Raw genomic sequence first — 12,763 nt, 5'->3', positions numbered from 1 at the left:
GATTAAGTTTTCTAACACAAACACTGGTGCCTCACAGAATAACATAATGTCTCCAAAGTGCCCTCTTAACTCAGCAAAAAGACAATGTGCTATGTCCAGACCTCGAAATTCTGAACATTGGAAGATTTCAGAATAGTACCACAAACAAAGGCATCCTTTTTTTGTCTTGATTTGGTGTTATGCTTTTTACAGAATGTAAGAGACCTACCACTAGAAAATCATGCCTATTTAAGGATTGCCTTGGTCTCTGCTAACAATAAACTATGTTTGCCTGCAAGGATCAGCTCCATTTGACTGACACAGATGATTGCCAGTAATGTGAAATGAAATAGTTAAAGTTCAACTGGATCCCAAAAGAAAAGTTTTTTGAGAGAGGAAGCTCCCTGGACCTTACCAACACAGTTACTTACTTTATATATACCGACTCTACAATCATACAGTCATGATGAAGAAAAATGAAAAGCTGCAAAGTTTCAAACACTGCCACTGCAATAATAGAATATGTTCTGGCAATTATTCTCCTGGGGAAACTACAAACAACAATTTTCAACTCAAGGACGTTCACCCCATTTGCAACCTCTGCCAGTTCATACCCAACCAAAGGAAAGGACACCATCTACAGTTTCTGCTTGTATGTCAATATATACATTTCTCAGATTGTTGTAAAATACTTCTTGAAGGTGATCCTTCATCTTAAGCCTCCAAAATATTCTGTAGATCAGTACACAACTAGATTGTTTTGTTTGCCAGACCCACATTTTTGATCATGTTATTTTAGAAGATATCAGACATATTTCTTATAAAACTAATTTCTTAATTTCAATTACCTCAGGTAGATAGATTTTAGAACTTATTTTTAGCATGTAAAGAGATATGCATTTCACTGAAAATACAGGGTCTCTAAAATACTTGCTATGCCTACAGTATTTTTTGAAAAAAATCTATTCTGTTGCCTCTTTTCTTTCCTAAATGAAAACAGCTGTATCATTTACTTTCATTGCATGTTGCAGCATTTAAAAACTGCACATAAAACAAATACTGTTCAAAGTGTTCATATCAAACAAACACTCAGACACCTACATCTGTATTAATTTTAAAATGACTGTCCGATCATGAAGTTGCAAATCAAAAGATTCTACAGAACACAGAAGAACTCTCAGTAAGCAAAGCAACAAGCAAGTTGCTTCAGCAACAGTAACAGCAAAATACTGTGCTATTACTGATGGTTTCTCGCTCTCTTTTTCTGAAAGAGAGAGAACCAATCAGTAGCCATCCAGCTGTCCATGTCATGTACATGACTGCGGACGTGGCAGTCTGATCCCCTTCCACTTTACTGTGTAGTTAAACCATATAGACGTCTGAGCATCACACTGATGCCTTCTCTTCTTAACCTGGACTGCTTTTACAGCAGTCCAGATTTACAGAAACTAATTTTTAAAAAAAAAAACTCGGAACTCGCTGAGCATGCACAGTTCAAGTTCCGGGACTTTGTGAGTCAGTTGGACTCGCAGCTAAGCAAAGTACTAGAGCCAGCCAATAAATTTGATTTGAAACAATTAATTTATAAATATTTTATTTTTTTAACTTTTTTTTCTTCACACGGGGGGGGGCTGCAGTGCTGCAGTCCAATGCCATGAGCCCCCACTGTTCTTCTCCCCAAAACAGGGAAGGATATATTCTATTCAGAAATCTGGCTAAAAGACTACTAGATGCCATAGCAAACTCTCTCCAAAGTAACCCGACCCCCATAATTTTGCAACTTAGTAAACTAGATAACCCTACAGTGACACTCTGTATAAAGGTGCAATACTCACAGTTCCAGGATCTTTAACTCCCCTTATGTATCCAACAGAATTATCCATGCAACGTCTCACATGCACATCATAATCTATCTCTAACAGTTTTAGAGAAGAACCTCCACTTGTCTATCCCTTTTCTGTTTCAAAAGAATAAAATGAGAAGTTGCTAATGCCCTCAAAGATAAAATCCCTAAGTATTAGGCTAATTGCCATTGAGGGCCATTTTAAGCCTAGCCAGTTTCTGTTTTGTGCTTGAATTACCCTATCCCATTTAGTTACAGCCTGGTCTTAACCCTCCCATTGTTGATAATTACATATCACCCCTAATAAGAATAACTGGGATTATGCCATAGATAATCTGAGGTGACGCATGGATGGAATAAAGCATTTACGAACTGACGCTGTCCATTAGTAGTATATTGGGCAGTCCTGGGGTAAATGTTCTGTTTCACATCCACACATCTAAGTTGCTCTTCAGTATTCAATGGGATGGGGAGTCTGTTCCAGAGCAGTGGTATTCTCTGTGAGATATACCTTTGATGTGCTGGTAGGCAGTAAATCCATCAGTATTAGGTTGGAGGATGCCTTGCTTGCCAGACACTGGACACCTGTTAGCAGTCTGTAGAATACAGAGTATGGTGACAGGGCTTTGAATCACTTCATGAAGGACATGTTGTTTAGGTCTTGTATCCTTTTAGTGAGATATCTATGTGGGCCTTCCAGTTGCTGTATGTGTCTGGACAGATACACATCAAAGGGGCATTATACTCAATAATTAATTTCTGAACTAAAGGTCTTAATATGTAAAGAAACTTATGAGACCTTCCAACAAGAAAGCACATCTCTGAACTTTTTTACCAGCAAATTATTTTACAATGTGTTTTATGGACAGAAGTCTTAACTAAATTTCTCTATTTATATTAAATTAACTAAATACTTTGCATGCAACACTTTTGTTCATACAGTTCTAGGTTATTACATATGCAGCACTGTTGTTTTTCAGTATTTGTTATGTAATACTTTATCTCTGTTGCATTCTTTGTTTGATGTATTATGACATTTGTATGTTATGAAATAAAAGATATTTCAAAAAAGCACATCTTTAAGAACAAATCACTACATTATGCCCAAGCTTAATGTCTCTTGAACTCATAGCCAAATACTCTACCCTCATACAGCCCTAAGCTTTGCAATATGAAAACATTTTATTACTTTATCATCCATCATCTTTGCTACCACAGCCTTCAATAGTAATACCCCCTGTTCAAATCTTACTTTTTAGCTTGTAAGCCCACCTTTCCAATCCTCCCCTCTATTGTTCATTAGTTTTTATATTTTTGAAAAATGGCATTGATCTATATAATGGATACTTAATATCTTGAATGTTTGCATGAATTGTTACTGTACTTTAATTTCACATGATTTTTCTGCTGGTATGTGCTTTGACATATACCTTTACATCAAATATCTAATTAAACATTTATGGAGTAAATAAATATGTACTGAGTTAGAGATTACTTTTTGGGAATTGCATCTGTGGAGAAGATGTAGATGCTATCAGAAGCTTGTGAATAGAAATATCTTTAATCTGTGCAGAGTATAGTTTTTAAATTTAGGTTATGTGGACAAGATAGATGAATAAGAATAACGTTATTTCTGTACTAGGAGCACAACCCATGATATTTTGGTGGTCAGCATTATAGGTTTTGTCTTGTATTAACCAGTCAGACCCCAGCATTTTTTATTATTGTTCTATAACATTTTTGCTCTGTACTTAATTTTGCATCAAAGAGATAATTGAACATAATGCTTCACTGAATTACATGGACATTTATTTGCCAAATATGTAACTAGATTGAACTGTGTGATTAGATTTCAATACTCTGTTGGTGAATATAGTTGTATGGAATCTTTTAATAAGTCAGACAAAAGTACCTCTGTTTATAAATATGGATGTGCTGGACTTTTTGTTAATGTATTTTCCTTATGATGCATACTTGTAACACCGGTATATCAAAAAGCAATGCATTACTTTAACCCAGTCTCTAAGTAAACACTATTGCACATTCTGTGATTTGTAATTGCCCTTTAGTACCATGCAATTATATACTGTTAAAATAATTATAAAACAATACAAGAGACGCATTCATTGAGGACACTTAGTACGCTTAATTCTTTAGAACAGAAAATTAAATCAGGAAATATCTGTCTTTAAGAATGATAGAGCTTAAACCATCTTTCCTAGTTAATATAAACCCTGACTGATTCCCCAGTCAGTAAACATACCAATCGGAATGATCGAAGAACAGAGAGACCTTGAACATTGGCCAGCCCCAGTTCCACAAGGCTAAGGGTGACGATGATGCTGTCAAAAATGTTCCAGCCTACTTGGAAGTAGTAATATGGGTCCAAGGCAATGATTTTAAAGACCATCTCAGCTGTGAAGATTCCTGTGAAGACCTGTAAAGGGTAGAAGTCATAATAATTTAGTAAACTAGAATTTCTTGCTTTTGTTGTATGCAATTTAGAAAGTTTACTAGCAATAAAGCACAATTAGTAGCCACTCTGCAGCCTAATTTTACTAGAATAGCAATGCACAGGACTACAGCCAGTTTTGTAGAAATCTATATTTAGTATAAGTAGCATTGTCACATGGCAAGCAGGCTATACATTTAAAAAAGCACAGACCACTGAATATGCAGACCAGTCACATATAAGCAATAAAGTGATTATCAGAAATCAGAAAATATGTAATCTCATACCCCAGTCTAACTCTCCACCATCCCTCTAACTGACCATTTTTGGCTTCATCTAGTGCTGAGTTATCAAAACATTCTTTGATATTATTTAATGATGCCTTACACAATGTTTGGAAAACTTCTGACAGCCATTTCTACATAAAGATCATTAGGTGTTCTAGCAGATGAAGGTAGTTATTTATATAAAACTGCAAGGGCTGCTGTTAGACCTTGGAGGCTCTTAAAATTGTTATTAGTGGCATAATCTGAAGTATTTAACTTTTAGAATTACAAAGAAAATGAAACACAGATCATGACCGCTAAAGAAATTCAGATGGAAAATACTGACATTTCATGATTTAGAAAAACAAATGTTGAGCACCATAGTTATATCCTATTCCATGACAGGACAACCTCAGGGTAGTCTACAAGCAGCTGATGAATGTTTCAAAAATTATCACAGGCATTTCCATGCCTACCTTTTTAAATGCATTCCTGAAACACTGGAGGGAATTGCAGACAGGGAGAAAATTTGCAACACACCTGATACTGAGGAAAGCTTTTTGAAGTTAAATGTGGAAAAGGTGACAAAGCTTAGTGAGCAGTTAGAAAAGTAGCAGACTGGTTCTAGTACAAAGAAAGCACAAGTTTACAGGGTGTTCGGAAGTTAGATGTACTCTAAAAAGACACCTGCTGCCTTCAAAGGGGAAAAATAAATCCAGAAACGTCAACAGTCTTAAATACTTAGTGCTATACGACAAAAGGCTTCCCTGCATGTGCTTTCTATCTAAGCTGTTGATCATCATTTCAGGAACACGTTTGCTAATAATAATATAATTGAACTGCGGGATCTCAGTTTGTGCATGTACTATGTACATTACTGACGTAGAGTGTTTCTCCTTTTCCCACAGTTGTGTAGTTATGGAGTGGGTATTAAGTATATACTACAACCACTAGGGCCTTTTTAATTTCTCCAAGACTTTTAGGTTTCTAATATCATGGACCCCATTCCTAAGTCAAAGTATGATTAAAGTTCATGAAATTAGTATTGTTTCAGTCTTTGATGTTAGCCAAAAGGGCTCTTTGCAGCACCCGCAATGTGTTCAGAAATGACTCCTTCTGCAATTCATACAGAGTTACATGTTATCGGTAACATCTAAATATGGCTGTAAATTCTTTTTTATGAGATCTGTTTCTCCTGCTACTATTGGAACTGTCTGGGTATCCTTCTTCCACTTTGCCCTAGGGCCTTTATAAGCCTAGCCATGCAATGCAAATTTAACCCACAAGTTTTTGTGCCTTAGAGGTCATTCCAAAGGATGTATGTCAGCTAGGACATGATTTATCGCATAAGGAGGATGTACAGGGCTGAAGTCTGCCACATGGGTCATAGGTGTCTTGCCTCCTTCAAAAAATATTTAACCTTTTGTTTCAGGGAAGTGCTGCTCAATCATTATTAACTGGTCAGTTTTTTGGTGTATTTTCCTTTCATTCTTCCTAGCAGAGCTGAGAATGAGTATTAAGGAGGGTCTTAAAGTTGAGACATGCTGCAGAAAATGATTCCATGCTTGTTTAATGTACTGTTTTAATGATTTCTTCTCCAGGCAGGCCTGGAATGTGCATCTAGAAAAGATCATGCATTACAGAATGTATGCTACATGTGATTAGAACTTTGTCTGAGCAAATTCAACAGACGTCTTTGGCTACCCAGACACAGACTCAGTGATATTACAAAATAACAGCACCATGTCTTATTTTACAGCATAAAAGTTTTTTTTTTTTAAAATAAGCTGTCATTTAATTTCCTTCAGTAAGGAACTTGAATGTAACTTGCTGCTGTGTAGTAAGTGTATTATAACATGCCAAAAGTTATGCGATTTCATTTAGTCATTTAATGGGCTCCCTACTGAAATGTCAGCACTTGAAATACCGAGTGACAACAAGCCAAAAGAAAAAAAAGACTGAAAACACAGGAGAGGAGTGAATCTCGAAAAAATCATTCTTCTCCTTCAAACTTCTTTTTGGAGGGGGTAAGCCCCCCTGCACCCCCTCCTGAACTTATATATAGCAACCCTGAAATCACCATGCCTCAGAGAAAAGGGAATATTCCAAGATATGGCTTCTTGGACTTAGTATATCTAAGTCCATTCTTTCATCCATTCAGTCTCAGCATTTTGGGACTCAATCTAGTGGGTCCTGACATTTCAAATGGTTACCCATGTAATGGCATAGAAAGTACATTTGACATGGGAGGTTAGTGATGGGAGGTTAGATCATCCAATAGAATTGTAGTGCAAACCACTATAGCTAACAACTTAGCCGGCAACTCCACATTTGCCAACTCTGTAGGCAAAGCTTGGAACTCACTACCTCCGGACATTACAATAAACACTACCCTTTCTAAATTTAAGAAAGCCCTCAAGCAGTATTTCATGACTCTTTGGCTTTGCACCTGTGCCAGGCCTGATTAAATACTTGGTAACACTGGTAGACCTGCATCATATTAACAATTGTTTTTGCAATTAATTGTCAATTTAATTCTATTGTGTTGTAAACTAGCTTTCCAGATGTAAAGCATGCTATTACAGCTAACCTATACTCTGTGTGGCAATTTGACTGTTATTTAATGTACTTTAGTGTGTTCTATATAAGTTTCTGTCTCTGTATTACTTCCTTTGGAGCTTTTCTCCTTGGGCCTCCACTGAAAATGGACTATCCCGGTCAACAAATGTAAAATAAAATAAATAAAATAAATAAATAGTGCTGTATAATTAAATGGGTCAGCCATGTGAACATCTTTCAAAAACACGTAAGTTGGTATTTGGTATGAGAGCAGTGGTCTTATTGAGGAACCTGGTTAGGGCAGACAGTTCAAGGGATCTATTCACAACAAATGGCCTGTATGCACATCAGTGCCCTGGAGATTACATCACAACAAATGGCCTGTCTGCACATCAGTGTCTTGGAGATGACATCACAACAAATGGCCTGTCTGCACATCAGTGTCCTGGAGATGACATTACAACAAATGGTCTGTCTCCACATCAGTGTCCTGGAGATGACATCACAACAAATGGCCTGTCTTCAAATCAATTTCCTGGAGATGACATCACAACAAATGGTCTGTCTGCACATCAGTGTCTTGGAGATGACATAACAACAATTGGCCTGTCTGCACATCAGTGCCTTGGAGATGACATCACAACAAATGGCCTGTCTGCTCATCAGTGTCCTGGAGATGACAGCAGGCTTCCTAATGGTGCAGCCTCCAAAGGATTTCTTTAGCCAGGTGCCACCATTATCTATTTTAACAACATACTGGTGGTCCATAAACAAGCAGAGGGAACTCACAGTTAGCTCATCTGTTGAAAGGCAGTGAAGCTATGGCAATGAGCCATAGTGGCACACCACTTTGTGGTAGTAATGCATATTTCCAAAGTAAACTATCAAGCAAGCTCAGCTGATGGTTACTGATGCCTTAAGAGTGATTCTTCAATCATCAATAAACGCTATCTTCCATCAGTGGAGAAGGCCTTGTTGTGACATATTTGTTTATCTGATCAATGCTAAATGCAGCAGCTATTTCTTACTAATACCCCAAATGCTCAAATGCACAAGGGAATGTTTATCCTCATATACACATTCTAGTTCAGACAGATTTAGTTTCCACCTCTGTAGCCTCTTTTTAGTATCTTCTCTTCTCCTCAGACACCCTCAGACCCCCCAAAGGTCTTCTGTCTCACCCATTTGGCAAGCCTCACCTGACCTTCATTTGCTTGGATTAACCACAAGGTTTCTCCAATTCCCTAACGGCCAGTGGATCAGAAGCTTTTGATCAGGAAAGGCTTTTTTTCAAATCCCAGCACAAGGCTTGATTTCTAGCTCAGCCTAACCTCAATATTGTTACCCTACTAAACTGGTTACTAGTTGCCCTATCCACAAAACATAACAAATCACTACACCTGGCTTTAGCCTACCTCCAATCCCCTTTATCTACAGATATATTTAACACCCTGTTACAAAATATTGCATTCATCAAAACAAATGCACATAACCTCCTGCTTATTGGGGTCTTTAACCTTAACATGCTGAGTCCAAACCACAATAACATAACAGACCCCCTCACTGAGTATAATCTACATCAATTTGTACAGCAACCCACACATCCAAATCTAAAGGCTAATAACAACCCCCTACTTAACCTCAATCAGTAGCTTAAATAGGGCAGGGCAAAAGGGCAGCTGCCCTTGATGCAAAATGTTGGGGGAGTGTGATTGGTCAATCCCAATCGATCTTTAATGCAATACTGGCTTTTAAAATCTGGTATTGCATTTGTGGTAAAATAAAATGGGGGTATAGCTCAGTGGTAGAGCATTTGACTGCAGATCAAGAGGTCCCTGGAAAGGGAAGGCCCTGATCCCCCCTGAAAGGGAAAGCTTGTGGGGGGGGTGGGCAGGTAAAAGGTGTTTACCTTACAAAAACAAGGTGCAGCGTTAAAGAAATTGCTGGGGATAATTAGCTGGGCTTAATGGCTTCAAAATGGTTAGTAGCTTAGGTTAGTACTATGAAACTAATCTAAAAAATCTAAAAACTTAAATAGGGGGGGTCAGAAATAAAATAGGAAGAAATAGCCAGGGAATTGTTATGGCTAGGCTTGTATAGGCCCTAGGGCTGATAGCCTAGTACCAACCTAGGAACCTATGAACCTATGAATTAAAGTACAACCTGAGCACTGTAGCTCTCTGTGCATGGTATAAACTGTAGCAACTGCTTGCTACATTTTTTAAATTAAAATGTCAGGCAAGAGGGTTGGAAGCAGGGTACAGAGACATGACCTGATTGGCTCCTGCATTTCATGAGTCCCAGGTACCTGATTGTGGACTTTTGTTTGTTTTGCTCTTCAATTGAAAAGCCGGGAGGTGGGGGTGTTGTGAATTGGATACTGTCTGCATTTCTGCAGTTTTGCAGAACTCTTTTACTTTTTTTTCTTCACTTGAAGAACAAAGGTGGTAGGGTGCTAGTTTTTGTATCACAACATGATGCTGATTAAGCCAGCTACATCTCTGCTTATAATCATTCACAACTACTCACTAGTCTCTGATACAGGTATTCATCCACTGTCTATCAGAGACCACTACCCCATCAGCTTTCTACTACCTACCCCTCTTCAAAAGATCCTACCAGAACTGGTCTGTCTTAGAAACAAATCAGGCTCCAATATCAAAAAACTCAAATTCTTCAGCACTCAAGACTGGTCCAACATTATAAATGAAGCTGAAGCCAACCTTGCTGCAGAACTATTCACTACCACCCTAAGTACACTACAGAACACCTGTTTCCCATTAATTACTGGACTGCACAAAGCTAAAAAGAATGACTAGTTAACCAATTAACTTAAATGTTTACTAAAGCTAACAGATGAAACACAACTTTCTTGGAAAGCCAACCCAACCACAGGCACAAGAAAAAAACATTTGTCCAACTTAGAAATTTCTCAATGCAAGCCATTAGGAGGCATATAACTCAGCTAATGAAATCAACAAAAAACTCCCTTGTCAACACACCCAAACAGTTCTGGAAAGAAGTAAACAGACTCATATGTAGAAACAAACCATCATGTCATAAAACACCACAAACGTTCTTCCCCTTAGACTTTCTACTGGTATTCTGCAACCTACCCACTACTCATCTGACCAGAGCAAACATGCCTGTAACTCTTCAATATTACTTCAAGCATATTAAAATAAAATATATTGTGATAGTTTTCAAAAAGCTAAAATTTGACAGTCCTCCAGGATCAGATGGCATCCTCCCCTGGTTGATGTACAGCTGCAGGGATTACATCATAAGAACCTTCAAGTATGTACTCGTGCCTTACAGAAAACACCATGCTAGGCACATGGGAACTTTTTTAATAATGAGCAATCTCAAAACAACCCATCCCCACTAAAATGTCACACTACTGTTCAATTCTACCCTACCCAACCTGGTAAAAATCTTCAAAAAATATTCACACCTTGTTGACACAACATGTATTAGACTACAACCTTCTCTCTAACAAACAATATGGATTTTGGACTGGCTGGAGCACCGTAACAGCCTTATGGACACTAGCGGATGATAGCCTACTAGTGACTGACAGAGGACAACTCACAGGTGACATCTTTGTTGAACAGAAAAGGCATTCAGTCTAGCAGATGTCTCTCTATTTTGATACCATCTGTTTGATATAAGCCTTAGCCCTGATCCTCTACTGTGGTTCCAAACTGTCTGCTGTTTAACTAACATTTCCATGTTAAACTTCTTTCCTTCTCTCTACTAGCCAGTCTGAAGCAAGGTGGACTGCAGCGACTGCAACGGTTCATTCTTCCCCTTCTCCTTTCCTCCATATTTATCGACAAACTACCCTCTTTCTCACCTCCCCCTCTTACTCTGTGCTGATCACATGGTACTGCTCAAATATATCCCGCACAGCTTTACAGACACAACTTAACTCAGACTTCCTTCACCTAATTCACTGGATCAATAACAATAAACGTATACTCAATTCACCCAAAACAAAAGACATGCTCTTCAAAGCCAAACAAAAATAAAAACTAAGCAAAGCTACCTCCATGCTATGAATCACTAACTACAATGCCACTAACAAAAACACTAACTCATTTAAATACATGAGACGCTGGATAGATCCTTCTCTCAGCTTCTCCCTAAACTTTGACAGTACAAGAAAGAAACTAAATCCATTACTTTCCTATGCTAACAAATTCTCTCCCTTCCTCTCAAACCGCCTCAGAAACACAATAGAAAAAAACAGACATTTTACTATCTCAACTAGAATACGTCTTCCGTTAATATCATACACCTCAAAACAAAATCACCAAAAATCATTTGCACTCACATTCAAGCACTCACCAACAAAATAGGCAGGTTCCTGACACTCCCCCAAAGAAGAAGCAAAGTACTATAAAAAGAAAATGGCTTACTGTCAAAGGACAGATCTCTTTCTCAGATCAAAACTATTTAAACTAGTACAAAACTAAACTTTCTCTCCATTAGCTTCCAGGCTAATAAAAGACTTCCTACCCTACAACGTTAGAAACTCTGACCATTTTGCACCTTCATCAGTGGCTCCTCAAATTAGATTCCAATGCACAAATCACTGCTTCTCTGTTCTATATCCAAAAATCTGGGAATCTATACCTGCCTCACTTAAAGACACATCTTCATGCCTAAAATTCAATTTTCAGCTAAAAGTGCACCTCATGAAATGATAAAATACTAGTGTGATATCTCAGGTCAGATAACCTAATCAAGCTATGAAATCTCACTTGCTGACATGTTCGCTATTCCCTCTGCTTTGACCCCTCCATAATTAAACCTCTTGCCATACTCATGAACTGCTCAAGTACTTCAAACTCTAGGTCTGTATTGTAAGCAATCTTAGCCTTCTATATAACCCTTTGTTAAAAGACATATTAATTTTGGGTCTATATTATTTAAACGAAGATTTCTAACTTTGAATACCAAATTGCCGACACCATATGGTCGAAGTTAGAAAACTTCGAATACGGGGGGAAAAAAAAAGGTCACCTAAGATGTTAAAGCAGGGGGTAAGATCCTCTGCACCCCCCCACACCACCCACTCTTTAAATATACCATTAAAGTGCAGTAAAGGGAACTCTTCCCTTTACCACATTATAGTGCGGTTTCGGAGTTGTTATATTTAAAGAGCAGGGGTTGTGGTAGGTGAAGCCCCTCATGTGGGGGTGCAACCCTTAGTTTAGAGTTTAGTGTTTTCTTTTTTTTTTTGTTTTACAAATTCGAAGTTTTCTAACTTTGACCATATAGTATCAGCCATATGGTATTCGAAGTTAGAAGTCTTCATTTAAATAATATAGACCCATTAATTTTTATTTAACTTAACTGTATGTAAGAATGCATTGCAAGTTTTATAAACCTCCTCATCTGTCTGTATGTCTGTAGAAATTGCATATAATGTGTGTTTATCTCTGTTACTGTATATAATTCCTCTATGTTTTAAGAATATTATACATATTTTACCACTTGCAATATATCTCTGCAGGTGTCCCAGGCTGAGACTGAAATTTATTTTTTATCCTTTGTTGACCAGGCTAGTCTCACTAGCCTAGTAGCCTGTTTCAGGGGAGATCCAAGATTGTACTCGTACTACAACAGTTAACTTGGCCAGGCCATTAGGAAACTTCT

The 12,763-nt window shown here is 37.8% G+C and overlaps 1 protein-coding gene across 1 annotated transcript in view; it reads right to left on the bottom strand.

Annotated features, from left to right (window-relative positions):
• Window positions 1-12,763, bottom strand: part of LOC122788286 (sodium channel protein type 4 subunit alpha-like) — a 1,768,016-nt gene that overhangs the window by 409,075 nt on the left and 1,346,178 nt on the right. The window contains exon 15 of the mRNA XM_044055359.1: window positions 4,086-4,259. Within this exon, the coding sequence (XP_043911294.1) occupies window positions 4,086-4,259 (174 nt within the window). The remainder of the gene's footprint in view (window positions 1-4,085; window positions 4,260-12,763) is intronic.

This window comes from Protopterus annectens, chromosome 13.part0 (assembly GCF_019279795.1).
Source record: "Protopterus annectens isolate FY-2018-M chromosome 13.part0, PAN1.0, whole genome shotgun sequence".
Taxonomy (NCBI): Eukaryota; Metazoa; Chordata; order Ceratodontiformes; family Protopteridae; genus Protopterus; species Protopterus annectens.
This window is presented reverse-complemented; position numbering and strand designations above follow the sequence as displayed.